Below are 27,835 nucleotides of genomic sequence, written 5' to 3' on the forward strand. Positions count from 1 at the left end.
CGAAGTGGCATCCTGGGTCTTGAAGCGATGTTCCCGTGGGTCTCCAGTGAGGATTAACGGCTATCACTCCCACGTGTGAAACCCTTACTGCGTGCCCGGCGCCGTGCTGTCCGAGTGTCTACAGCAGGAACCGGTGCAACCCTCATCATGGCTCCACCGGCTGGCACCGTTACCCTTGTTTGCCTCTGAGGAAACTGCAGGAGCGAGAACTTGCAGGAGACGCAGAGCTGGAGTCCCAACTTGTTTTCTCCAAGTCTGTGCTCTCATACACGGTGCCGTTCACCATACGCGCTACACTTGTACACACAAATGCACACACACGCCCAGACCTTTCCTTCCACTCTGCTGCCCGCTCAGTTGAGACCCCGGGCCCAGGACTCCCCCGGGTCTGGGCCCAGCTCCACAATCATTCAGAGAACAGGACGATTTTCAACTTAGCGCCTGCCGAAGGGCCCAGGCCCACTAAGCTGTGAAACCATCAGAACTGGCCCAGGTGACACACCCCAGCGCCTCTGCACCTGTCTCTTCTCTCCCTGCCGCTCCCACCTGCACCGCAGAACCGCTGCAGGCCTGGGCTCGCTGCTGGGCCCTCCTGCTCCGGAGCCCCAGAGCTTCTCTGAGCCCTCCTCACATGGGGTGCAGGCTCCACAGCACCACTGGTGTCATGGAGACGTGAGGAGCTTGTTTGGGAAACTCTGCCACTCCCGCCCCCATCTCAGCTTCTGGAGGACAATTGACCATGATTTCAATCAACCACTGAGAATATATCCTTTGGCTGCATTTTAACAGTCTCCAGTTTCAAGGTAACCTTTCCAAATCCCACAGACAGCAGAGAGCCGGGGCCACGCCCCCACCGGCCCACACCAGGCACAGCCCAGCTCAGGGACACATTCAAAACGGGGATAGCTGTGAGACAGGGAGAGTTACCACCAGCCAGGCTAGGCCTCTAATCTAGTTGACCCGTGAGTGCCTGCAAAGCCACCACCAAGAACAAGAACAGATAGAACAGGATTATCTCTGGCAAGACCCACAGGGAGAACTTCCCACTGTCCCCATAACCCCGCCTCACGCCGACCTGTCCTGTGTTCATCCTCTCCAGCCAAATGTCCTTCACCTGAAGCATATGGAAGAAATCATAACAATTAAAAGGGCGACTTTTTTCTCCTTCTTCTCGCCATTTTGGCATTTCAGTGAAAGCTTATTGTCTATTCATCGCTTAATAATTCACCGTTGTTCATCTTTACCACTCCGTCCGTCTTCTCTCTTCCTACAAGACTAAAACAATGGATCGGCCTGCTCTGCAGGTGACGCTGTGCAGCATGGCATTTGATCAGACAGAGGGCAGAGCTCTTTCTTGGCCGTGATGGGCCAGCTGTCAGCCCCTCCCTTGCTCTCACCCCTCCACCTGGCAGCAGCAACATGTTCAGCAGATTTCACCTGGCGTTCATCTGTGGTTTGCACATACCTGCCTGTGTGCACGGGCTGGTCTTCACGTCAGTGCAGTTCCAGACTGTGACCTATGAAAGAGTGGAGAGGAGGCCCGGGGGACCCTGGAAGGGGAAGGCGTGCCTTCACTTCAGTGCTCACCCCCGTGAGCGAGGCCCTATGGTCATTGGAGCTGAGGACTCGGACTTCAGAATGTTTAGATGCGGATTTCAGCTCCACAGTTGGCCAGACACCTGACCTGAGTGCGTGTTGGGCATGCCCAGGGCTCGCTGCTTTCCTGCTCACAGTAGTTCCTTGTCAGAGAGCCTTCTCCATTGGCTCTAATTCAAACTGCAGCTTTGCCCACCCCTTCACCATGGCTTTCTCCCCCCATCCTGTGTGGTTACTCTCCATCACGGTTATCACCCACTTAAATGGGCCACACTTGCTTATTCATTGGATGTTCCTCCCCACCTGGATGTGAGTCCCCTGGGAGGGGACACTGGCCTTGTTTCATGCTGTACCCCTGTGCCTGGTACAGTGGGCATACTGCGGCTCAATACTCGCAGACGAGTGAGTGAACGACCCGCCGTGGGCCACCCAACCTCTCCACGCCTCCGTTTTCTTGTATGTAAGGTGGGGACAGCATAGACACGGGTGAGACTGAGCAAGCACCTGGCAAGAGCAACTGCTCAACAAACGTAGCTACTCATTGTTCACGAAGTGTCTGTTGAGCACCTGCCGTGAGAGGCGTGATGAAGTAGTCATTGTGAACGTTAGCTTTGGAACGGAACTGTGCTGGGTTCAAGTCCTGGCTCTGCCACTCTGGATCAACTTCTTAAACTCTCTGGACCTCAACTTCCTCCTCAATAAAATGGAAACAGCAATAAGACCACACAGGGCGCTTGCAGGCATTAAATGCAATACTGTGTGTGAAGCCCTTGATGAGCAGCTGGCATTTAGTAAGTGCTCCATAAACATCAACTGATGAAAAAAGAGACAAGATTGGGCCAACCTCATGGCCTAGTCATTAAGTTAGGCACACTCTGCTTCGGCAGCCCAGGTTCGGCTCCTGGGCGCAGACCTACACCACTCGTCAGTGGCCATGTTGTGGTGGCGACCCACATACAAAATAGAGGAAGACTGGCACAGATGTTAGCTCAGGGCGAATCTTCCTCAGCAAAAAAAAAAAGAGAGAGACAAGATCGAGGACCAAGGAGCACCCAGGTGCTACGGGACAGAGAAGGGATCCAACCCAGACAGTAACTTCAGAGAAGCTTTCTTGAAGAGGTCATGTGAGAAGGAGAGTTGGCTGGGTAGAAGTGGGGAGCCTGTGCAAAGGCCCTGAGGCAGGAGAAAGCCAAGCCCCATTGGGACTGTCTGACCCAAGAGAAGAAAAGAATTAGGGAGCAGTAAAAGATAAGGCTGGAGAGCTGGGTGGGAGTCAGTTTGTGAAAGGCCTGACTAACATGGCAGCCCGCATCCTGGAGATGACAGGGAACCACTGCAGGATGTTAAGCCAGGGTAGCAGCGTGTCCACAGGACACCATTCCTTCCCTTGACACATGCTTATTCTTCCATTTAGTAGTGATATGTAGAACCAGACACACAGTGGGTCTGGCCAGTACAGTATAGTCTACAGTCCACTGGCTGCTCACTGCACTCACCGAGTACCCCCTGTGTCAGGCACCGTGCCAGGTGCTGGGGGCACACATCCCTGTGCTCTGGTAGGACAGACAGACCGCGAACTTCATAAATACATGATGGGGTACGTTCAATGGCGATGAATGGTACTCCAAAAACTAAAAGGAGGGAAGTGGATGTGGAAGGCTGGGGAGGGGCGAGTGTGTGCGATTCCAACTCAGGTAGTCAGGGAAGGCCTCACTGGGAAGGTGACCGAGCAAAGACAGATGAGGGCGTGAGCCTCAGATCCGCAAGGACAGAGCCCCGGGGCAGAGGGGAGCAAGCGCAGCCCCCGCGGTGGACGTGCTGCGAGTGTCAGAGGAGCCAGGAGGCAGTGTGGCTGGAGCAGCGGGGGCGGCGGAAGGCCCGGCCTGTACCGCCTCCTTCAACCACACGCTGCCCTGGGCCCATGCCTGTGCAGGCGTCTCCCGCGGCTGCTTACGGCATGCGCTCTGACTGAGCTCGGGATGGAGCTCACGCCTTGCTTCTCACTACTTGTGAGCTCTGGTCTCGGCTTTTCCCTGTGTCCCTCCCAGTCCACTCTCCACGCACTAGCAGGGGGATCTTCTTAAAACATGGATCTTGTCAAACTCCGGAGTCGTCGCTTTACCCTTGGAATAAAATCCTGCGTCCTTACTGGGGCCTGCAAGGAAGGCCCTACGCACCTGCCGCGGCCGCTTCCCCAGCGTAGCATCCCCTGCCCTCCCCTGGGCACGCCGTGGGCGCGCCTGCCTGCCTCTCCGGTGCTCCCGCCATGCTTGGCTTTGCACGTGCTGCTCCTTCCTTCTGGAACACTCAATCCCACCTCCTCACGCAGCTCCTCCCCATCTTGATCTCGCAGCGTAAATGTCTCCTCTTCATGAGGCCCTCCCTGGCCACCCCATCTACCGTAGGTACTTTCCTCCACCTTCATTCTGTCTAGCGTCTCGCTTCCTTCATAACACAACCCTGGGCTATTTGTTTCACTTGCGTTTTACCTTGCCCATCAGTCCTTAAATCCCACGTGAGCAGGGACCAAGACCCCACAAGACCAAGTCTGTCTTGTTCGCTCTTGTATCTCCAGCATGGGCCTGGCACACAGTAGGCACACCGTTTGTTGAATACAAACTCTCCTTAAAGGCAAATACCTAGCCTTTGGCACCTTTGTGCCTCCCACCTACAATTACCCCCAAAGCGGCCAGCACGGTGACGTCCACCACAAGGCGTTCAATCAATATTTGCTCATTTTGGAGTGATTTGAGGTCAGAATGTGGCCCTCAGACTCCTTTCTACTGCTACAAATCATTCTGTTTCAGACGCGGATTCCAGCTGCTTGAAAACAAGGGGCATCAGAAGTCAAGACTGTCACAGTCACAGTCGAGCAAGTAAGTGTGGAGGCGCCGGGCTTCACTCCTGATTTCTTAACAGCCTTCATGAGACAAAGTGATCCACTTTCATAAGCTTTGAAAATGAATGTTCGAATGGGACCAGTTATTCCCCAAAGAATGTAGTAGAGAAATTGATAGTTACTTGTACAAATGTGGTCAAAATCCGATTTCTTTCTTTTTACTTGGAAATAGCCTTATAAGAATTAAAGTGAGGAAGTGAAGATGTTTTCTAACCATGTTGACTTTCGGAATAAGGGTTTATTTCTCCTGGTCCACTGGGGGTCCCGCTCACTGAAGTTCTCGGGGACGGTGGTGGAGACACCACCACAAGCTGGCAATTCTGTTAGCCTTTCCCGGTGCCGGGACAGATTTACGCAGGGCAGAATCAGGCCTGCGAGGAAGGTTCTAACCACGTGATACATATTAGATCAGAATCCTCTAACCTCCGCTGTGAGGTGGGTACTCTGATTATCCCATTTTACAGATAACTTGGGAGATTACGGTTACAGAGCTAGGAAGAGGGAATTCAAGACGCCGACCCAGGCTGTCGGATGCCAGAACCAGTCTTCACACAATATAATGGAATAAGACAAATGCCAGCTTTTCATGAAAAACAACTGTAGGATTGGGGCCGGCCAGGTGGCGCAAGCGGTTAAGTGCGCGCGCTCTGCTGCGGCGGCCCGGGGTTCGCTGGTTTGGATCCCGGGCGCGCACCGAAGTACTGCTTGGCAAGCCATGCTGCGGCGGCGTCCCATATAAAGTGGAGGAAGATAGGCACCGATGTTAGCCCAGGGCCGTCTTCCTCAGCAAAAAAAAGAGGAGTTTTGGCGGATGTTAGCTCAGGGCTGACCTCCTCACAAAAAAAAAAAAAAAAAAAAACAACTGTAGGATTGCTCCACCCAGACAGTTGTGGCTGTGGGCTCGTGGTTTACAACCATACGCCTGTCGGAAAGAGGGAGGAAAAGATCATTTGACTGTCATTTCATTAATTCCAGGAGAATTAGCCCATAGCTCCACAGTGGGAGGGAGGTCCCTGAGCCCCGGTGTTGCTAGTCGATGGAAATTTGGTGTTTCTGTATGTGTGTTTGTAGTTGCTTTACTAGAAGACAGACATTTCACAGCTCAGTAGGTTCCAAGTGGAGCACCCGGTCATAACTATGGGAAATAAACCCGTAAAGCAGGAATGCTCGTGGGTTAACAGAAGTTGTACAACTCTTCTCTTAAAACTTAACACAACAAGTAAATAACTTTTTTTCCTTCTCAAAAGGCCTCCAAAGTTCTCATCTATGGGAATTTGTGCGAGACCTGCTTCTATCTCCTGAAGAAAACTGTGGCATTCTGGAATGGGAAGATAGGGAACAAGGTATCTTTCGGGTCGTTAAATCAGAAGCCCTGGCAAAGATGTGGGGACAAAGGAAGAAAAATGACAGAATGACATACGAAAAGTTGAGCAGAGCCCTGAGGTAAGTTAATAGCATGAAATGCCAGGAGCCTCCAGGCAGAGTTACATAAAATGGCCAGCCATAGGAAATTAAATTGTTTATGCAGCTTTTTAGTTAATAATCGAAAGGTCATGAGACAACACTTTGGTTCTTAGTTACAGAGGGGATTATGGTTTGTAAACTGACACACCGTCATTTTCATTCTTGGCAGTGTTCCCTGCGATCACTCTGAGTCCAGGCCAGCTCACACATACACAGGCAAACCACACTTTGAACTGAATGTGGGGAGGTTGAGTCTTCAAGATGTCTGGGAAAGGTTTAAGTGTAAGTCTATATCAGGGTGTGAAAATACCAGGGTAACCAGAGACCAGCCTTGTCACCTGAGAGGAATGAGGAGAGTGTTTATATCTGCTGTTCTCCTGGGGTGTAAACCCTCCCCACCTTTGTCCTCTGCTCTCCTTCACAGGTACTACTACAAAACAGGAATTTTGGAACGGGTCGACCGAAGGTTAGTGTACAAATTTGGAAAGAATGCACATGGGTGGCAGGAAGACAAGCTATGATCTGCTCCATCATCAAGCTCGCTCTGTGGATTTCTGTCATTTAAAACAATCAGATTGCAATAGACGTTTGAAAGTCTTTGTTTTGTTTTTTTTTTAAACCTGCAAATGTGCTGATAAAATTTCTCCACATCTCAGCTTACATTTAGATTCCGAGTTGTTGTTGTCTACTTGAGGGTGATGGCAGCAACCCTTCAGAAATTCTTTTTTTTCCTTCCTGAGGGAGGAGGGGATGCCCTGTTGTGGCACCTTGATCAAACATTGCTTCCATAATCAAGAGTTGCAGAACCACAGTAGCCACTGCCATTGGTGCTGCTCAGAGAAAAAGGATCCAGTTCTGCCGTTAGAGACACATCCACTGCTCTCATCTCAAAGGCTCAAAAGTTTTCACATATTTAACTGTGGCAGCTCACAAAGAAAAAATAAGTGATAGTTTGTAGTTAATATAGTAGGAGGGGGTAAGATGTGGGTAAGACAAACATACTGTAGATTTTAAATTGTTAAAGTCAAATTCCGTAAAAAAGTTTCTTAATTACTAAAAGAGCTAAGCCGTCAAGCTGGGACATAATTGGATTTAGCATAGGTTAATAGTAAGTTCCTTCACCAGAACGTCTTTTTGGCCACTCAGCAAAGGTCCCACGGCCATCCTTCTAGAGTGACACGCCTGAAATTAGGCATGTTCCTAATTCTTACTGCGTTCATCCCCCTCTTCTCCTGCTGGTGGGGGGCATCAGATATGCAAAGAGTTAGTCAACAGACACTCACTTTCCAAATCACCGCTGTTTCTATGATTCAAGCTGTTGACAGGATAAAATCTTCATTCGTTGATTCTGCCTGTGGCCAAGACGTTAAACCTCCGTAGAACTGGAAATGTCCGACCACTCTGTAATGGCCAATTAAATGATGAGTCTCTTTTGTTTTGTCTTCCTGCCTGCTGTGTACTCAAGCTCTAAAACACTATTTCCTTGACAAACATAGTGGCAGTGAGTGACACCCGAGAGCTCCCGGGTTCAAGTCTGCGCTGACGTTCTCTTGTCGGTCACTGGTAGGTCAGCCATGAGTGACCTACCTCGGCGGACTGCCCCTAGGACTTCCACTTCACCAGAGCAGGAAGCTTCGTGTGACAAGGCACTGAACCACCAGACAGGCTGAGGACCTCCATGCTTAGAGTTTAACTTCAAAAGTAACTTGTTTTAAAAAATGTGAATTACTGTAAAATAATCTATTTTTGGATTCATGTTTTTTCCAGGTGGATATAGTTTGTAAACTATGTGAATAAAATATTTAACTTGTTAAACTGTCTCTGTATGGTTAAATTCAGCAAAGTATTGACAACTTGTAAATCCTTTGATGACCTTCCATTTCCTAGCATTTAGGAGATGGAGAGTTTTAGAGAGCCCCAAAAGATGCAAGAAATATATGGAGTGATCCTACCTACCACCTTTACATCATAAGACAGTGGTGCCCTCTCAGAACAGAGCACATGGGCCGGGGGGGGCTACAGATAACGTTTCTGTTTGGTGCACACACACAAAATCGTTTATTTTGCTTATTGTTTTGAGATTTTGTTTCTTACTCTGAATTAGTTGCCTTATTTAAAAATCAAGAGATTTATAGAAAAATCCAGATTTCCAGCTTCTTTTAAGAAATCAGATCTGGCAACACTAGTTTCTCAGTGCCTCGTGGCAATAATTTCCTGGAGGTCAGTAGAGGCGGCCTCTTTGGACAGAGCATTTGGTCACCACGGACATGGAGGTTGTCAGCGGCCAATCCGCTCTGTTCTCACACTGTTGTTCTCATACATCCGGAATGCTTGCATATTTTGAATTTGGGATGCCTGACCAGGCCATCTGAAGAGGTAAGAGCCATGTTGACGGACTGGATCAAAGCCCGTAGTGGGGCTGAGAGAAGAGATTGTCCAGGAGGTGGGAAATGAGCTAGCAGGAGGGGAACCGGGAGCTTTCGGGCAAAGAGCTTGGCAGCGAAGGGGACGCAACACCGAGAGCTCAGGGGGAGGGCGGGGACTGGGGTGGGGGCAGAGCAGGCAGCGGCGGACAGGACTCAGGGGCAACACACTACCCACTCCCCCAAGAGATGCTGCCCCCACCCCCCGAGGGGCATCAAGCAAGTAAGTCAAAGAAAAGAAAATTAATCCTTCTGCTACTCAAGAAATTTTCATTTTATAAAACCATTAAACTAGCATCCTCTTTGTATTAGTTTCCTAGGGCTGCCCAAGACAAATCACCAAATTTGATGGCTGAAAACAGCAGAAATTTATTCTCACAGCTCTGGAGGCTGGAAGTCTGAAATCAAAGTATTGGCAGAGCCATGCTCCCTCCGCAGGCTCTAGGGAAGAACGCTTGCTCGCCTCCTCCAGCTTCTGGCCTTCCTTAGCTTGCGGCCATAAAATTTCAGTCTCTGCCTCCATCTTCATACGGCCTGCTCCTCCTTCTCCCATTTGTCTCTTAGATTTAAGGCCCATCTGGATAATCCAGGAGGATCTCATCTCGAGAGCCTTAACTTAATGACACCTGCAAAGACCTTTTTTCCAAATAAGGTCACCTTCACATGTTCCGGAGGTTAGGACGTGGACATATCTTAGTGGGGGCTGTCACTCAAACCACCATACTCTTTAAAATGTGAGTTGTACTTCAATATATAGCTTCATGATACAATTCACTGAAGAACAGAAAATACAAGGACTGTTTAAAATACCACCCTTTAAGCCAACAAACAATACCAAAACGAAACAACAAAAAATAAAAACAGTGTCAAATTCGCTTGTCATACAGTCAAATAAGGGAATATTTGCTTCGTAAAAAGGATCACAATACAGCTTTCCATAGAAAACTTTCAGTCTATTAATATGTGATTGTTAAAACTCTCAAAAATTCAAAACTATGCAGAACTTTCCGAGTTCACCTCTACTAACCCTTCACATCTTTAAAAGCTCTGATAAGACTTGAAAGCCTTCAATTTGGCTTATCAGATCATTTAATGTGGATTCGGCCCTTTGCCTTTTGGGGATACCCTGAACTAAGACGCAGAGATGGCCCAAGCAGCTTGCCTGCTGTTTTTCTCTCAGAGGAGTGCTAGGAAGTTCTTAAAACTCATTTCCTCAGCAGAGATTACAAAGTAGAGCGATGACCATTTATCAGGGAACGAAAAAAATTAACGTGTTTTTAAACCAAAATTCTGACATTGACTTTGGAACACGCAAGGTGATCCCTCACGGTGCCTCTGCAAGCCCAGCCCAAGTCCTCATTCCAGAAGAACAACTAACAGACTTGAAAACACCGGGAGTCGATTTCTAGAGAGGTGTGCCAGAAGGTAAGGGAAAATGCCTTTTAGGAAGGTGAGAAGGTGAGAAATGAACATGTGTCCACAAAAGACATGTACACTAGTGTTTATAGCAGCCTTATTTGTAATAGCCAAAAAGAGGAACCCACCCAAATGTCCATCAACCAAAAGATGGATAAATAAAACACACACAACAGAATATTACTTGGCAATAAAAGGAAACGAAGTAGTGACACAGGCTGCGACAAGTGAGCACCTTGGTAACACTATACTAGGTGAAAGAAGCCAGTCACAGAGGACCACACGGCGCGAGTCCACCTAAACGAAATGTGCAGAGCAGGCAAATCCACAGACAAAGCAGATTCGTGACGGCCAAGGGTTGGCACAGGCTTAAGTTGGGGGAATGGTGAGTGACTGCTCACAGGTACAGGGCCTTTTGAAGGGGTGACAGAAATGTTCTAAAATTGTGGTGATAGCTGCACAATTCTGTGCATATACTAAAAACCATTGAATTGTACTTTAAATGGGTGAACTTTATGGTATGTGAGTTATATCTCAAAAAAGCTTTTTTTTTTTTTTTTTAAGAAAGTGCCAATGATCAACTGTGTTAAAAATTGCTGAGAGGCCATGTAAGATGAGGAATGAGACTAGACTTTTGGGGTGTTGTTTGTTATTGTGGTAAAATATATGTAAGAGAATTTACTATTTTAACCATTTTTAAGTGCAAAGTTCAGTGGCATTAAATACATTCACACTGTTGTGCAACCATCACCACTATCCATCTCCAGAACTTTTTCATCTTCCCAAACTGAAACTCCTGTAACCATTAAATAATAATTCCTCATTTTCCCCTCCCCCCAGCCCCTGGCAACCACTATTCTGCTTTGTCTCTATAAATTTGCCTACTCTAGGTACCTCACATAAGTGGAATCATACTATATTTGTCCTTCTGTGTCTGACTTCACTTAGCATAATGTCTTCAAGGTTCTTCTTCCACATTGTAGCATGTGTCCGAAGTTCCTTCCTTTTTAAGGCTGAATAATAGTCCATCGTCTGGATAGACCACGTTTTGTTTATCAACCCATCTGTCAATAGACTCTCAGGTCGTTTCTACCTTTCTGCCGTTATGAAGACTGCGATGAACTTGGAGTGTACACATATCTCTGGAAGTCCCTGCTTTCTCTTCTGCTCAGTATATTCCCAGAGGTGGGAGTGCTGGATGGGCCCACTGGACTTCAGTGGCATGCAGTCATTGTTGACCTTGGCAAGGGCAGCCTGATTGGAGGTTCCAGAGAGGACAGAAGATAACAGAGAGAGCAAGTAAAGGCAACTCTTTAAAATCATTTTCAATAAAGGGGTGCTAACAGGAGAGCCTATGGGATAAAGAAAGGTTTTGGAGAGACTTATAATAGCAGGTTTACATGCAGAGGAAGGATGCAGAAGAAAGGGAAGACCTAACAATGCAGGAGAGGTCGGGTGTAACCCCAGGGGAGGCAGGAGGGCATGGGGTCAGCGCACACATGGGGGACCGGCCTTCAGTGTGAGCAGAGCTCACCTCTCAACAGGAAGGAAAGACGAGTGCATGGATGTCAATGCTGCCAAGTTGAAGGATTTGGCTGGAGGAAAACATAAGGACATTATCCTGTCCTTGGTGAACTAAGGAACTGACAGGGAGAGACGAGTGGGAGAGGGAGAGGGAGAGGGAGGGACGAGATGGCGAGGGAGAGACGAGATGGCGAGGGAGAGATGAGAGAGCGAGGGAGTTACCAGTGGGAGAGGGAGAGACAAGAGGGAGAGACGAGTGGGAGAGGAAGAGGGAGAGACAAGTGGGAGAGGGAGAGGGAGAGACGAGTGGGAGAGGGAGAGACGACAGGGAGAGGGAGAGACGACAGGGAGAGACGACAGGGAGAGGGAGAGATGACAGGGAGAGGGAGAGACGAGTGGGAGAGGGAGAGATGAGAGGGAGAGGGAGAGACGAGAGGGAGAGGGAGTTATGAGTGGAAGAGGGAGAGACGACAGGGAGAGACGAGTGGGAGAGGGAGAGACAAGCGGGTGAGGGAGAGACGACAGGGAGAGGGAGAGACGACAGGGAGAGGGAGAGACGAGTGGGAGAGGGAGAGACGAGTGGGAGAGGGAGAGACGAGTGAGAGAGGGAGAGACGACAGGGAGAGACGACAGGGAGAGGGAGAGACGAGTGGGAGAGGGAGAGACGAGTGGGAGAGGGAGAGACGAGGGTGAGGGAGAGACGACAGAGATAGGGAGAGACGAGTGGGAGAGGGAGAGACGAGAGGGAGAGACGACAGGGAGAGGGAGAGACGAGTGGGAGAGGGAGAGACGAGAGGGTGAGGGAGAGACGACAGAGATAGGGAGAGACGAGTGGGAGAGGGAGAGACGAGAGGGAGAGACAACAGGGAGAGGGAGAGACGAGTGGGAGAGGGAGAGACGAGAGGGAGAGACGACAGGGAGAGGGAGAGACGAGTGGGAGAGGGAGAGACGAGTGGGAGAGGGAGAGACGAGTGGGAGAGGGAGAGACGACAGGGAGAGGGAGAGACGAGTGGGAGAGGGAGAGACGAGTGGGAGAGGGAGAGACGAGTGGGAGAGGGAGAGACAAGAGGGTGAGGGAGAGACGACAGGGAGAGGGAGAGACGAGTGGGAGAGGGAGAGACAAGAGGGTGAGGGAGAGACGACAGGGAGAGGGAGAGACGAGTGGGAGAGGGAGAGACGAGAGGGAGAGGGAGAGACGACAGGGAGAGGGAGAGACGACAGGGAGAGGGAGAGACGACAGGGAGAGGGAGAGACGACAGGGAGAGGGAGAGACGAGTGGGAGAGGGCAAGACGAGAGGGCGAGCTCACTGAGGAAGGAAAGACAGATTTCCAGGTGGTGCTGAGGGCCCACTTGAGGTTTGGGGTCCAAGTTTTTAAAGCCCAGCCAGCAGGGCTGTGTTTTGCTCCAGCCACGGCCATTTCCAGCGCAGGACCTGTGTGAGTGAGAGGCGTCCTTTACCAAGGCTGGGCTCTGGAGTGATCATCATTCTGAACTACAGCAAATCCAAACAGAGCAGAAGGGAAGTGAGGACATGAGAGGGTGACGCCCAGTGAACAGGTGGGGCGATGGATTGCAGCGCCCAGTCATGTTGAACTGATGGGAGGAGACATCTGTGGTACATTAGATTACTGTTCTGATACAGTCGGGCACACACCATCACCTCCAGGGTGGGGGACACCTCCTCCCCCTTGGACTTGGGGATTAGCCATGTGACTTGCTTTGGCCAATGAAATGTTGGTTGGTATGATGAACAAAGGCTTGAAACGCACCTGTGCAATTGGGATGGCACTCTTGCAATTCCAATTTCCTGAGTAAGGAAAACAGTAGGTTTCCTTTTCTTGCATTCTTGCACTTCTGCCCTCACTACAAGCTAACCATCACCACGGGTCCCAGAAGGATGCGAGACATGTGACACAGAACCCGCCAACCACCCCAGCTGAGCCCAGCCTAGAGCAGCCAATCCCTAGCCAACTGGGACACATGAGTGATACGTGATCACTGTTTAAGCCACTGGGTTTTGAAGTGGTTTGTTACAAAGCAAAAGCTGACCAAGCGAGGGCCCTAGGGAGATTGAGCTGGAAAGACGTGGTGGCCAAAGTCAAATATACCAAATAATCATCACACAACCCTGGGGAGATAAGAACAACTACTGGTCCCTTTCAGAGAGGAGGGAACTAACTCGCAGAGGGGTGAGGCAGCTGGGTCAAATATCCACAGATAGGAAATGGCAGAGCTCGGATTTGAATCTAGGTGTGTCTGTTCTAAAGCCACTATAACATACATCTTCCCACTAACTTTATCCTCCTTACAAATTTGACTCAGGAACTCTTAGGATATATCTTAATGTCACCTTGAAGGAACATAATTAGATAGTACTTCCAGGAAGTAAAACCCAACTGGGGGAAGTTGACCTCATCAGTATTTATCTTTGACAATTACAATGAGAGGCCTCAGAGCAAAACTGGGGACACAGTGTGTCAGATTTTTACATACAGGAAACATGTTAGATACATGTGATTTTAACTATCAACTTATTTTTAGACTACAGAATAGAGCAAAGCAGAAAATTATCTCAAAAACTCTGTTTATAGCCAATATTCAAAAAAATAACCTCCTTCCCATTGTCATGTTAATTTGTATGTTTATCTTACATATTGAATACATAAAGAGATATAACTATAGTAAAGTTATTACACTGAAAGCATTCATCATTGGGTACAAATAGATAAATTTATTTTCTATGTCTACAAATATAATAGGTTCCAAGCACACTCAAATATAGGAGGCATTTAGGCAGGAGAGTAAAGAGGTTTGAGCTAAAAGATTGAGAGTTTGTATCTACTAGTGGTCCCATGGTTTCCGGAAGCCCAAGATCTCAGGGAATTCCTGAGAGTTAAGTATAAACTGGTTTTGAAGATCTGAGATGAAGGGAATAAGGATTTTCAAGGAAAATAGGTTTTCATTTAGTAGTCAGAATTCACCATAAAAGTGTTCGACGTGATTTTCAAGCGTGACGGGCAAATATGGGTTACAAAAAAAGAACAGAACTTGAGGCTCTGAGGACTTATTTTAAAATCTCATAATCAGATAAGGAGGAGAGCTAATGAACAGGAGATCTAAGTACTTTCAAATTTGGGAAGTTTGCTACCTTCCCAATAGAATTAAAGTTCTGGTGCCCAGCATCTCAGAAGGCTGTGTCTAAAAGGCTATTGGTTTAAACCCATAATAGTATCCTCATGATACTAGTATTTTCAATTTTAAGGGCAAGCATCTGATAACAGGTGATATTCAGATTAAGAGTCTGGTGGGAAATTCCAAGTTATATATGGAGCTGAAAGAAATCCAACACCGTTCTTCTATTCTTATGTACAGATTATTTTATTGTAAAAATGTAAGCAATTACAAATCAGTCTGTTGCAAAATCAATGCTGTATTAGCATAAATGTAATTCCAAGTTTAAAAAAATCTGATCAGTTCCAAACTGGAATAATCATTAAGACATGATGATACTGAAGTTATTTTCAAAAGACAACCAATGCATGAAATCTGTTTTTCCCGTAAGGAACTTAGAAAATTTAAAATTTCTGAGTGGATTATCTTTATGTTTTCTTTGTATTATAATTACAGCCATAAAGATAATCCACTCATAAATTTTAAGTTTCTTTTATCTTTTCTTCTTATATAATTACAGCCATATTTATATATAATAGGCCATGAGATGATATGTAAACATACAAATTTCACCAAGATTTTTTCTTATCAAATAAAATCATATTTCTGCTGGAAACTTTCATTCCAGTCATTTTAAGTGAATAATTCAATCAACTGTCAAAAGCAAATACATGTTTCTTTTAAATGATTGTTAAGCCCTAACCCTCATTTTCCCCTAGGGAAATAGCATTAAAGGCCATTATTACATTATTTGCTGTAGAAACCTGGATTATCATTTAAAGACAGAAGCTTGCATTTGGCATCTGGCACAGGAGAATCTTCCATCCAGCGACGAGCGGGTTGCGTGTGTGATTTCCATGCGTTGCTTCAAAGGCGGAGAGTGACTTGGCACAGGACCATAGCCCCTGACCCTCACAGATTAGCTTTCTCCTTCGCAGACAAGTGAGCCCCACGCTGCACGAAGGTGTGAACCGAGTTCTATTTTACAAGAACAAGACCAGCACAGGTTAATTAATTCACTTTGCAGCAGCAACTTGGTATTTCTCTTAGCTTTAATTTGGGCTCAAATGAAAACAATAACAATTCAGAATTCGTCCACTTTAAACTAGCTTATATTGTCCAGAGCTAAAACGAAGAGCATGTGTTTTGCAGGTGAGTTCTTTATATCTCAAGTGAGTTTCTGAACAGCTACTTCAGAACTCTAATAGTTGTCCCTGTGGAGAATCATCATGAAAGGAAAGCAAATTCTGCCTCATCTAACCCAGGACACACCTTGTTTGTCATTGGCACGGCTGCCTGGGGCTCACCTTAGGTTTCTCAGCATTGTATTTGTCCAAAAGAGCCTGGATGCGGGCCCCGTAGTCAGGATCAACATCACTGAAGTTCTTGACCTGAAACCAAATGAAAACAATGTCAACATACCCTGGCCCCTACCGGGCCAGTCCCCAGCGTCTGTCTCATGGTGTTTTCCGCACAGGGGAGAAAGGAGGCTTCCACAGGAGGCGGCACCGTAGAGTGCTCGCTGACACAGAGTAAGACTTGGGGGCTCCAATGAAAACCCTGACATATACTGGCTGAGCAACCTCAGATAAGTCATTCATCTGAGCTTCAACGTCCACTTCCCATGAAATAAGTGAGATAATGGCACCCACCTCAAAGAATACTATGAGCAAAGTACATATGCGGTGAGCTGCATTTACTGCATGTAAAGAGCTGGCAGCAGACTCACTCAACAAGTTACAGTGCTTTGTATTAAGGAATGGGCCCAGACACTGCCCAAAGTCAAAGTGAGGTAGACAAAGGCTGTGGCACTGCTGGGCAGCTCCATATACTCAAGCAGGAATTCCCGCCCACAGGCTGATCCCAAGCAGACCGCAGGAGGAGGGGGGTCATTGTGAACCCACATGAAGCCTCACGGCTCCAGCATACGTGAGAGAAGATGTCAAGGGTTCAAGCCCAGTTCTGCTACTTATAGGCTGTAAGGTGAGATAAAACTGGCCCCACCTATCTCACAGAGCAACTGTCAGGCTCTCTGCTGGAGAGGGTAATAAATAGAGCCAAGGGGATTTAACGGGTTATTTTTCACACCACACTCATGGAAGACAGTTATAGACAGAGAATTTGGCTACAGAGAAAGTGCCCGGCCTGCTGGTACTTGTCTCCAAGCCTTTGAACACATCCCAGACAGGTGCTGGCCCAGCGGCCCCTCTGAACAGAGACGCAGCACCCGAGAGACAAGGCAACAGCGGTGTTCCCTAAATTCTCCAGAAGCCCGCCCCCGCGGCAGGCCAGGAAACCAGGCTTCACACAGCACAACGAGCTGCCGTCAGAAACGCCCCGGCACCTTAGCTCCAAGTGAAGCCTGACTTTTGGAAGCAGCCCAGTTCTCACCCCAGAAAACGTGCACGTTTCTAGTTGCTTCTGAGGGAGGGTCAGGTGTCATGACCTCAAGTGGTTAGACAGGCTTCAAACCACAAAAATGCAGTCTGTACTCCTCGTCTTCTAAAGTGCAAGCAAATGGCAGCAGGGCCCACCGTTTGATATTGGACACCGCTCTCCCGCACGGAACCGGGCTGCAGTCAGATTCAACAGCCTGGGGGAGCGTTCGCCCTGAACTCAACTAAATTATCACACACTGGGCAAAGAGCAAAAGATCAATGGATACACTACAGCCACCAGACACAAACATGGACAGAAAATAATCAGAGGTTGACTGGGGATTAGTTCTAACTGCTTTAAGTCCCCTTGGCTCAAGTGCAACAGAAATGGAACTTTCCGTTTTACAGGCTCTCTGGCACAGCTGCACTCCCTGCTCCTGCCAGCAGAGGTCACCCTTCAGCTGACAGAGCATCACTCACCGCTTTGTTCTGGATGAAAAGCTGTGCGTCCTTCAAATGGCCAGCGATATTCTCACACAGGCGTGTCCTCTGCTCCTCGTTCAGCACCTTCAGGTAGAAGGCCCGCACCTGCCCATTGAAAACAGCGTGCAGAGAACCGAACAACCGGTTACCACGGACAGAACTCACCCAGGGTGCCACTTTTGAAATGAAAAAGTGAGCCTTCTTATGGACGTAAGAATGAAGAAAGTTTTTAAAACTGAAGAATAATTTAAAATTATAGTTGAAACTGTCATTTGTGTTCAGTTCCTCACTTTTTGTTTTAATCAAAACAGGAAGAACTCTATTGCTGATAATAGCTTATAACTGCTTTTTAATAAGGTCCTTTGTAGTCACTGCTTATAAATCTCTTAGAAATGGAAGGCAGGATAGCCTACAATTAAAACTTTCCACCACACCTTAATACTGACGCGTCCAGAACATGCAAACTGTCATCAAAGGTAAACTTGGCACAACACGACCTTTGTCCATGACACCCAGAATCACAGAAGAAAAAACTCTAATTTATTACATATCCTTAGTTATTCAGAAGCCAAGATTTCCTGGAGAAGACAGATGTTAGTAGTGATTTTGCTAATTTTATCTCTAAATGATTTTACCTCTAAATCAATGTCAATAGACTATCCATAGAGTAAAATGAAAACAGGTGCTTAGAATCAGGTGCACGAGTCCTAATAGCCTCTGCTCACTTCTGAAGTCAACCATTTCTAGGTGATAACCATAATTTTATTCTAACATTACATTCATTCACTGAACAAGTACTTATTTGTTGAGTACCTAAATGTACCAGGCACTGTTCTATTAATGTTTATAAAGCCCAAATAGCCAAATAATCAAATTCATAAAATATTGAGATATTCATAGCTTTTCTAAGTTATCAAATATCAGACTATAATAACACTTTTTTAAAATTTTGAGCAAAGTTTAAATCTGATACCAATGTTTAAAAATCAAACTTTCAAGAGCCGACCTGGTGGCACAGCAGCTAAGTTCATGCGTTCCACTTCAGTGGCCCGGGGTTTGCCAGTTCGGATCCTGGGCACGGACCTACCCACCGCTCATCAAGCCATGCTGCGGCAGCATCCCACATAGAAGAGCTACAACTCTACAACCATGATACACAACTATGTACTGGGGCTTTGGGGAGAAAAAAAGAAAAAGAGGAACACTGGCAACAGATGTTAGCACAGGGCCAATCTTCCTCAAAAAAAAATCAGACTTTCAATATTAACACAATCCAATCAAAGTACTGCATTATGGGGATTTCGTCCCGCAATTTGCTAATTTTCTCTTCAGCTTTATCTAACATATTGTTTAAACATCCAGTGAGTCACTATAGCTGTTGGATTTTTATTTCAAAGATTGTCTGCTGGATGTTTATTTCAAAGATCGTATTTTTTGTTTCTGGAAATTTCCATTTGGTTCTTTATCAAATCTACCTGTTTTTGTTTTCTCACATCCTATTCTTGTCTTATAGATAATATTCCTTTTTGTAGGTCCTTGAATGCTCTACACGTGCTTATTTTAAAGCCCCTTTTAAGACTACTCTGTCATGTGTATGATTCTTCTATCTACTGCACGTGCAGTTTCTCAGGGCACTGGCTGTCCTCATATGTACTCTAATGTTTCCCTGCGACCCTCTTCCCCAGGAGTTATCCTCTGCAGAAGTACCAGATGTGTTGGAGCTGTGATGGTGTCATCAGGTGGTGATTTTTTTGTCATCTCCGCAGAGGCCTAATAGGGTCACTGATTCCCTTGTTTCTCAGTTCAGGGCTTCCATATGGTCCTAAGTGGAACGAGAATGTGGGGACCTCACCAGAGCACAGCACAGAAGAGGGACCCCCAATTCTCAGAATTGATTGCTTCCATCTACAGCCCACGTGCTCTCAAGCTGCATCCTCAGTCTGGTGGGTAGTTTTCCCAATGGGGTGCTGGTTCCTGGTTCTCATCATTACCGTCAGGACCCCATTTTTAGCTTCTGCAACACGTGAAGCCTGAGGCCTCAACTCCTAGCCCCTTGGAGGCAGAAAATCTTAATAAGATGTAAACGGTCTGGTTATCCCCATGAAATATATACCTTCAAAGTTCATGTACTAACGTGATTCCTTTTTCATTTCTGGGACCTGGAGATTGAACTTTCCTGTTTGTTAGCTCAACTATATTCTTTTTTTTTTTAATTTTTTAATCTAGCATGTCTATGTGTGACAAGTAGGAAAAAATGCCTCCTATGTCACTTCAGTGTACCCTCCTGAACTAAAAGGAATTTGGTCCTGCGATTCCAGTGGTGTGCTGGAGCCAGCTTGCTCACGAAACCAGACTGTCAAATGTTTAGGAATTTTGTGAGTGAGTTGTTAAACATGACCATTATTAAAAATTAAATTATATAAACTTAGAATTAAATAAATTATAGTATAAACAAAAGTAATAAACCCTCAAAACATATCACTTCCTAATTAATACATATTACCTGTGCTCTTGAGGTCACCTGTGTCTACTATCTCTATGGTGGAAATACTACACAACAGTGTGATACTGAACACCAGGTCCCAATGCCACAGGTTCAGTGACATCATGCTGGTAGCCTGAAATAAGCTCTGGTGAATATTTTCATCATGAAAATCGACAAACACTATAAGCCAGGGCCTTTTCCCCCAGGAGCCAACTGTTAAATATTTAACAACACACCACCAAATAAAACCCATATAACATACTTGCTCTCCCAAAGATCTCGTTAATCCACAGTTTTAAGAGCTTAAAAAAAAAGAACTACATGTACATACACAAAGTTAAAACAGCATTTCTATTTCAGCCTGTGGCACGAGACGACTACAATGTAAACGATATGTAACCCCTATCATCTAGCCCTAGCCTCAGCATTCACCACTGTTCAGGTAAAAGGCAGGTTGGGACTTGGAAGTCAAACTGAAGAAGTCTCCAGTGACCTGATTTGAATATTCTTACGCCTGGCTAACCGCCACCATCTACATACATACAAGTCGCCTGCTCACTACAGGAGGGCATGGACTCCACAATGGGATGGTGTTCTACTTTATGAACCAGACAAGGATTCTGAGCTGCTTCATCAGCTCCAACACTTTAACTACAGACCTTTAATGGCAGGACCAAATTCTTTTTAAAGAAAAAGTGACATTTTTACTAGTCTATACAAAGTGAGAGAATGATTTTTCTTTAGTAAGCTTTTTAAGTGTAACATGCCTACAGTGAAGGGTACCAATCATAAGTGCCAAGTTCAATGACTTTTCAGTGAACCCAACTGTGTAACAACCACCCTCAGCCCTCAGAAATCTCCCCGCCATAGCCCCTCCTCCCAGTCATTATCCCCTCTCTCCAACTGCCTCTCCAATGGCAATTTTTTGACTTCTAATATTATAAATGTGTTTTACCTCTTTCTGAAATTTACATAAATGGAATCATACAGGCTATACTCTTGTGTCTAGCCTTTTAGCTCAATGTCATGTTTGTAATTTATCTATGTTATTGCTTATTGCAAAGGTTCATTAATTTTCACTGCTATACACTGTGGGGATATACTACTGTTTGTTTATCCAAGCTTCTGTCGATGAACACAGGTAATATGAACAGTCTTGTACGTGTCTTCTCATGCTCAGTGTACCTGTTCCTATTGGGTATCTATATAAGAATGTACTTACTAGGTCAAAAGACACACATATGTTTAGCTTTAATGGATACGGACAAACAATGCTCCAAAACAGCTGAACCAATTTACACTCATATGAGAGTCAGAGTTGTTTCCCATTCTCACAACACTTGGTACGGTTAGTCTTTAATTCTAGTCATTCTGCTGCATATGCAGTGGTATCTCTGGGGTTTTATTTTGCATATCCCTGATGACTCATGAGATAAAACACCTTTCTGCATGTTTTTCAGTCATTTGGATATCCCCTTTGGGAAGTGCCTATTCAAGTCTTTTGCCCATTTTTCTATTCATTTGTCCATCTTTTTCTTATTGCTCTGTAGGCATTCTTTACATATTCTGTACATGAATCATTTATTAGATGAATTGCAAATGTATAATCTCCCATTCTATGGCTTGCCTTCTCAATCTCTAAATGGTGTCTCATAATGAAGAGAAGTTCTTTTTTTTCTCTCCATGAGCTCATCTTGATAATATCTACTGCTGTCTTCCAATTCACTAATCTTCTCTTCAGCTGTGTTTAATCTCCTTTTCAAACCATTTACTAAATTCTTAATTTTAGTTGTTGCATTTTCCAGTTCAGTATATCCAATTCAATTCTTTTTTCAGAAATTAAGGTTCTCTTATTAAATTCTCCATGCTGTCATCTATTTTCTTGAACATATTAATCACAGTCATTTTAAGATCTGTATCTGACAATTCCATTATCTGGATCTCTAATAGGTTTGTTTCTATTATCAGGTTTTTTTTCCCTCATGGTTTTCAGTCATAGGTCTTATATGTCAGGTATGCCTGATAATGTATTATTGAATGCTGGACATTTGTGTATGAAAAAATAGAGAGTGAATTTGAGGCTCTATTTTCCTCCAAAGATTTATGTTTGCTCTGGCAGACGCCTGGGATAGAGGGAGGTCACCTTGATCCAGTCTGAGATTGAGCAGATGCAAACAGGTTTTTCGAGGGCAAGTTTATTTCAGGTTTGCCCCTCTTCCTAGATGTGGCTCTTCCGGGATTCCAGCTGAATGCCTGGGATGTTAACTAGAGGCCTTCCTTCTTAGCAGGCCCAGAACTCCAATTTTTATTTCTCCAGACCCATAAAAATGCTGTCAACTCTGCTCAGCACCTTACCCAATGCTTACAAAGTAATAAAGGCCTCATGAGGAAAGGACACCAAATGTCAAGCTCACATCTCTGCACTTCTTTTCTGTCCAATACCTGGGCCCCACAGATCCTTGTTCCTTTGTTAGCTCTCCAAAGCCTTCAAACAAGGTCAAGCTTTTTGTAATTTTTCTAGCTTTCCAACGTTCTCCATGAGAGGACAGGTCTGACACAAGCTAGTCTCCCATAAGCCAGGAGCGGAAGTCCCAGGGAAGCATTTCTAAGAGTATAAATCTGGACCTGCTTATTTATTTTCCACATGACTCTTACAGTTACTGATTATGCTATGAACCTATAAGCAGCATCATGACTGCTTAAAAACATGCGTTCTATATAGTGATAAGAAAATCTCTCAATAAAACAAGAATGATCATACAGTAAATTTTAATGTGTAAGCAACAGCCTCATTTTCTAAACTAATTTTTGCAGCGGTCGTATTAGCTAGTTTAACACCAGAACAGACCTCATGCAGGCACAATTCTTTGAGAGGCAGGGACTGAATTGTGAGACACGGTATCACCTGCATCACCAGGAATAATGTGGTTACTATAAAAGGCTTCCAGGAGAGGTTTAATTTCATCTAAATATGGTTTCTATCCTGTAGTGAAGTACTTTCTTTCTTATAGACATATATAAACACACATAGACACACAAGTGCCTTTCAAATAAAGATATCTCCACAATGAATTAATTCACGTACTCAAGTATATTTTACTTTTACTTTACTTGGAAGCCACATTTACAAATTGAGGAACTAGAAATAGGTCCTCTTCTAATTTAAGTACCAAGTGTAACACCAACTACCCAAGCAGACCTCTAGGACACTATACTTTCTAGCTTTGTCCTTTTCTTGTGTGTGGTGTAAGTTGCACTGGACACATTGATGAGGTGGCTACCCTTCAAGTCAAAGGGCCTCTTTCACTGCAGCTACTGAAGGAACAGCCCTTAGACACCCAGAGGTGATGGGAAAGAGGGTGGGCACCTGATCCAGGGCCACCGGGTCACTATAGGCTGGCCAAAGGCCAATGATGCAACCAAGAGTGAAAAGATTAGTCATATCAATCCGATTTCCTCTCTCCAGAATCTGATATAGAGGTATTGAGAGACAGAGTGAAAAATGGTCCCAAAAAAAGTAATACATGGAGAAAGAAGCCATAAAGAAGAGTGAGGCCATGGTCACAGCAAAGCCACTGCAATGTGAAAACAGAAGCTCTGAGGCAAAGAGGAGAAGCACAGGAGGACACAGTCAGCAGACACAGTTGAGCCTGGAAAGCAGACAGACAGAGAGGAGCCGAGTCACGTGAGCAGTGGGCCCTGCAAAGGAAACCCCCATGCTCCTGCCATGGAGGCTCCCAGAGCTATTCTGAATCCAGTTCTCATCCCTTAAATCTGGGCTGTCCTGCCCAGACGCTTAGATTTGGCTATACTTAAGCTTTACTTGCTCATTTCTTAGATTTCCATGAGATCACTGCTTCCCCAATGGCCCCCACCTCTCTCCCTTCTATAACCTTTGAAGGAACTGAAATGAGTCTCCAGACCTCATATTGAAAGAGCATAATAACACAACTCTTCAAGTCCATCTACTGAAGGGACTGACTGATGATTAGACATATCTTCCCTGAATTCAATTTAAGACATATTAGACACTTTAAGAGGGGGAAAACATGCAGACATGGACAAGGAGAATGACCAAGCAACTCCCAGAGCAGACAAAGGAGCCATTACCTGAGTGACGTTGTCCTCACTGGCACTGTTGAAGCGCTGCACGTCCGGGGAACATCGGAACTTATGCTCCAGGGCAGAGGGCAGTTGTTCCGGAGCACTAAAGCTGTTGGGGTAGTAATTTGGAGCACCACCTTTAAAGGAAAACCATATGGATTTACTCAGGGAGATGAAACATGAAGCAAGTCTGCAAACAGTCAGTGTGATAAGAAATAAATTCAAGTGGCAATTATACATATATATGTATATGTATATGTTCACGTACATGTGTGTACACACATCCATACACATACATGCCATGCACATATTATTTTTAACGTCCCACATGTAGCTACAGGCAGTCCTCAGATTCTTAGAGAACACTGCCATCTTCCAACGGCTCCCCTGGGCTGTCTCACTCTGAGTGTTAATGAAGAGATCTCAAATTCCCTTTGAACACTTCAAATGACCTCATCTCTAAAATCTTCTGATGCTTACCAGTACAAACACACTTATACAGGTTTGATTTGGCCCCCACAGAAGACGAGACCCAAAGACGCATCTCAAAGTTGAGGGCTTCCTTGGGGCTTGGGCTCAATTCAAACACTGAATCACAAAATCCTCGGGAGCAACTGAAAGTTATAGCTGTGCTCCTTCAATTTACAGACACACCAACTGAGCCCTGGGACATTCATGGACTGCTGCAGGTCCCACGGTTGTCAGTGCTGGATCTGGGGTCTGGGCTTTGCATCTCTGCCATTCCAGCACATACTACATCCCCATTACGGAACGCTCCTTACTATTCCTTAAAGGCTTTTAAGGTTCTTGGGGTCTCTTTCCTTCACTGACTATGACTATTCAATTCTAGCTTGACTTTCACTTCCCTCCACAGATGAATAAAAAAGGGATTTTTTTTAATTTGATATTTCTAGTATGTCAGCACTCATTTATCTAGACTTGTAGGGAAAAAATGACAAATACAACCAAAACATTTTTATGACTTCTGGAATAAATTATGAGGCTGTTTTTCATTTTGGCATATTCATTTTTCTAACTACACCCTGCTTGGGCTGATACTAGCAGAAGCTTGAATCATCTGAGCACACACGGCCTAAACAGAAGGAGTGGCCCAGAAACATACTAAGTAGTTGGAACAAACTGGTCTGGGGTTGCAACTTTACCCAGCTGGCTGCCAGAAGAGGCTATCCAGAGTGGATAATCTGGGTGCCTACATATCACGTTGCTCAAGGTACCGAGTGCACGCAGGAAGAGGCGGGACACCGTACTATTATGGGGCCCAATTATTAGCCCAAGAAATTCATTCTCGGTCAGCCACGTCTATATGAAAAGCCAAGGGCTCCAATAAACAGCCACTAGAGTGGTTTTCTGCATTAAGAATAAGCTCTTTGAAGTGTGCCTATTTGAGTAATTTAAAATTTCTATTTCCAAATAAGCTCTGAGCTTTACTCAAAGTGGAGTTGTCTTCAAGTCATTGACTACTGGGACTAATTAAGCTCTTCTACCAAACTTCAAGAGCACAGTCCAAATGCTCTATTTTTAAAACCAGGTAAAGGGTGTGTCAAAATACATCCTTAAGTAGTTCTGCCCTATATATGCCACTATAATGATAAACGAGAATGGTAAACACAAAGCGATTACTGATTAATGAAGTTTCAAAATATACATGAACCTCCCTGATACACCCAGTCTCAATAACGCAAGGACCGAGGAATATGAGTGAAAAAAAATCACTTCAGAATAAAAATGCAGAAAACAGACACAGGAAGTATCAATGACTTTGGGCAATAACACACCCCACACCTCTGTGAACCTGAGAGCAGAAATACTGCACCCACCTAATGAAACTGGTTAGTGAGCATGTAAACCTATCAAATGCATGGAAAAGGCTTAGTGACAATGGTTACAAATGCAAGGCACAAAATTATATACACAAAATAATCTTAAGTGTATAAAAAACAGTCACAGAAAAGACTGGCAAGAAATATAGCAAAATGCAACAGCTGTGGCCTTTGTGTGTTGGGACTGTAGTGGGTTTTTCTTTTCCTTTCTCTTCTTTCCCTTATATTTTCCAAATGTCCTTGAGAGCACATGTACTATTTTTATCACAGAAAAATCATCTTTGTTGGACAGACATCTATGGCTATAAATACAAATCATCAGTGAAATTTCTGAAGGGATCAGTGTAAGCAGCCTATTGCTAAAACATGTGTCCTAAATAGGAAAAGAGAAAAAACACCTAAGATATATATTAAACTGTGGAATATTAAAAAAAACAAAAAACATTAACCATGCAGTCTCTAATTAGAACAAGTGATCAGAAATAGAGGCTGTTTATATATGGCACCAAAAAGAGTAGTTAAAAGAAAAAATCATAAATTTGATAAATGACCAAAAACCAAAATGCAGTGAAGTCTCATCTCACCAGTTGATTTACATGAATTCAGTTACTTAGGACAAAAAAGGTCGGGGAGAACCCCCTGCTTTGCTGTCTCCCCTATCCTAACCTAGCCCACCCCTCCAAATTCTAGCTAGACCTGCTCCTCCACAGCCAGCAAAGTGCAGAGACACAAAGACACGAACTCTTGGCTTTGCACTTCCAAGAGGTGAAGTCCTGGTGATTTAAGAGTGATCTGAGGAATTTCACACTGCGTTAAGAGTCTTTAAAACCAACCCCTAAGCTGGATGCTCATCTACAAGAGCCAGTGAAAGATCTTCCCCCCGCCTTTCACTACTGGATGGAAAGCAACCGAAACCTGAGGTGCACACTCTCAACATATAAAATAGATAAAAGGAGGGAGGGTCCTCAGGCAGTTTAAACCTGCATTGCTGGGCAAAAAGGACGCGGTTGCCAGGAGCGCTCATGGAGCATCTTCACAGACGGAAGGCCCCCGGGGGCCAGACTGAAACCCACGGCCTGGCGCGGCGTCCTGCCCTCTCTCTGTGCAGCAGTGCGCTCTGCCCTTGCTGGGCGAGCCCGTGTCTCAGGCCTACCCTGATTGTCGAACATGCACATGGGGCCGTCACGCTGGTAGTTGGCCACTCGAGCACGGTAGGGACAGTTCACAGGAATCTGAAGATAGTTGGGTCCCAGGCGGTGGCGGTGCGTGTCAGGATAAGCAAAAAGGCGGCCCTAGAGTTAGAAATGAACAGACGATGACTGCGCAGTAACACTGCAGACAGGAACAGTCTGAAAACTTCATCCTAAAATTTCAAGCACAAAGCACTCTGGACGTGGTGACCACAGAACCTGCCAACCCCCCAGGAAAGAGCAGAGCCACCTCTCTCTTATGAAATGAGCTCTCCCTAACAGAACAGTCCTTAATCTTCAGGCCACAGGGCCAAACAACCACGCATCTTCACATCTGTTCTATTTTTTTTTGTTTGTTTATTGCAGTAACATTGGTTTATAACATTGTATAAATTTCAGGTGTACATCATTATACTTCTATTTCTGCATAGATTACATCATGTTCACCACCCAAATACTAATTACAACCCATCACCACACACATGTGCCGAATTATCCCTTTTGCCCTCCTCCCTCCCCGCTTCCCCTCTGGTAACCACCAATCCAATCTCTGTCTCTATGTGTTTGTTTGTTGTTGTTATTATCTACTACTTAATGAAGGAAATCATACGATATTTGACCTTCTCCCTCTGACTTATTTCACTTTGCATAATACCCTCAATGTCCATCCATGTTGTCACAAATGGCTGGATTTCATCGTTTCTTATGGCTGAGTAGTATTCCATTGTTTACATATACCACATCTTCTTTATCCATTCGTCCCTAGATGGGCACTTAGGTTGCTTCCAAGTCTTGGCTATTGTGAATAACGCTGCAATGAACACAGGGTTCACATCTGTTCTAGACAATACCTCCTTTTT

The 27,835-nt window shown here is 45.3% G+C and overlaps 2 protein-coding genes across 3 annotated transcripts in view; one reads left to right on the plus strand and one right to left on the minus strand.

Annotated features, from left to right (window-relative positions):
• The window catches only part of ELF5 (E74 like ETS transcription factor 5), a 29,353-nt gene extending 21,629 nt beyond the window's left edge, over positions 1 to 7,724 (plus strand). For both annotated transcript variants that reach the window (XM_058527163.1, XM_058527164.1), the window contains 3 exons: positions 4,404 to 4,472; positions 5,743 to 5,938; positions 6,384 to 7,724. In XM_058527163.1, coding sequence (XP_058383146.1) covers positions 4,404 to 4,472; positions 5,743 to 5,938; positions 6,384 to 6,480 — 362 coding nt within the window. In that variant the 3' untranslated portion in view covers positions 6,481 to 7,724. The remainder of the gene's footprint in view (positions 1 to 4,403; positions 4,473 to 5,742; positions 5,939 to 6,383) is intronic.
• Positions 7,725 to 14,992: 7,268 nt separating this feature from the next.
• Positions 14,993 to 27,835, minus strand: part of CAT (catalase) — a 47,316-nt gene continuing 34,473 nt past the window's right edge. Inside the window, exons 9-13 of the mRNA XM_058527165.1 lie at positions 26,939 to 27,077; positions 23,951 to 24,081; positions 17,353 to 17,460; positions 15,802 to 15,885; positions 14,993 to 15,472 (exon numbers count right to left, since the gene is read on the minus strand). Coding sequence (XP_058383148.1) covers positions 15,407 to 15,472; positions 15,802 to 15,885; positions 17,353 to 17,460; positions 23,951 to 24,081; positions 26,939 to 27,077 — 528 coding nt within the window. The 3' untranslated portion in view covers positions 14,993 to 15,406. The remainder of the gene's footprint in view (positions 15,473 to 15,801; positions 15,886 to 17,352; positions 17,461 to 23,950; positions 24,082 to 26,938; positions 27,078 to 27,835) is intronic.

Source organism: Diceros bicornis, chromosome 31 (assembly GCF_020826845.1).
Source record: "Diceros bicornis minor isolate mBicDic1 chromosome 31, mDicBic1.mat.cur, whole genome shotgun sequence".
NCBI classification, from domain to species: domain Eukaryota; kingdom Metazoa; phylum Chordata; class Mammalia; order Perissodactyla; family Rhinocerotidae; genus Diceros; species Diceros bicornis.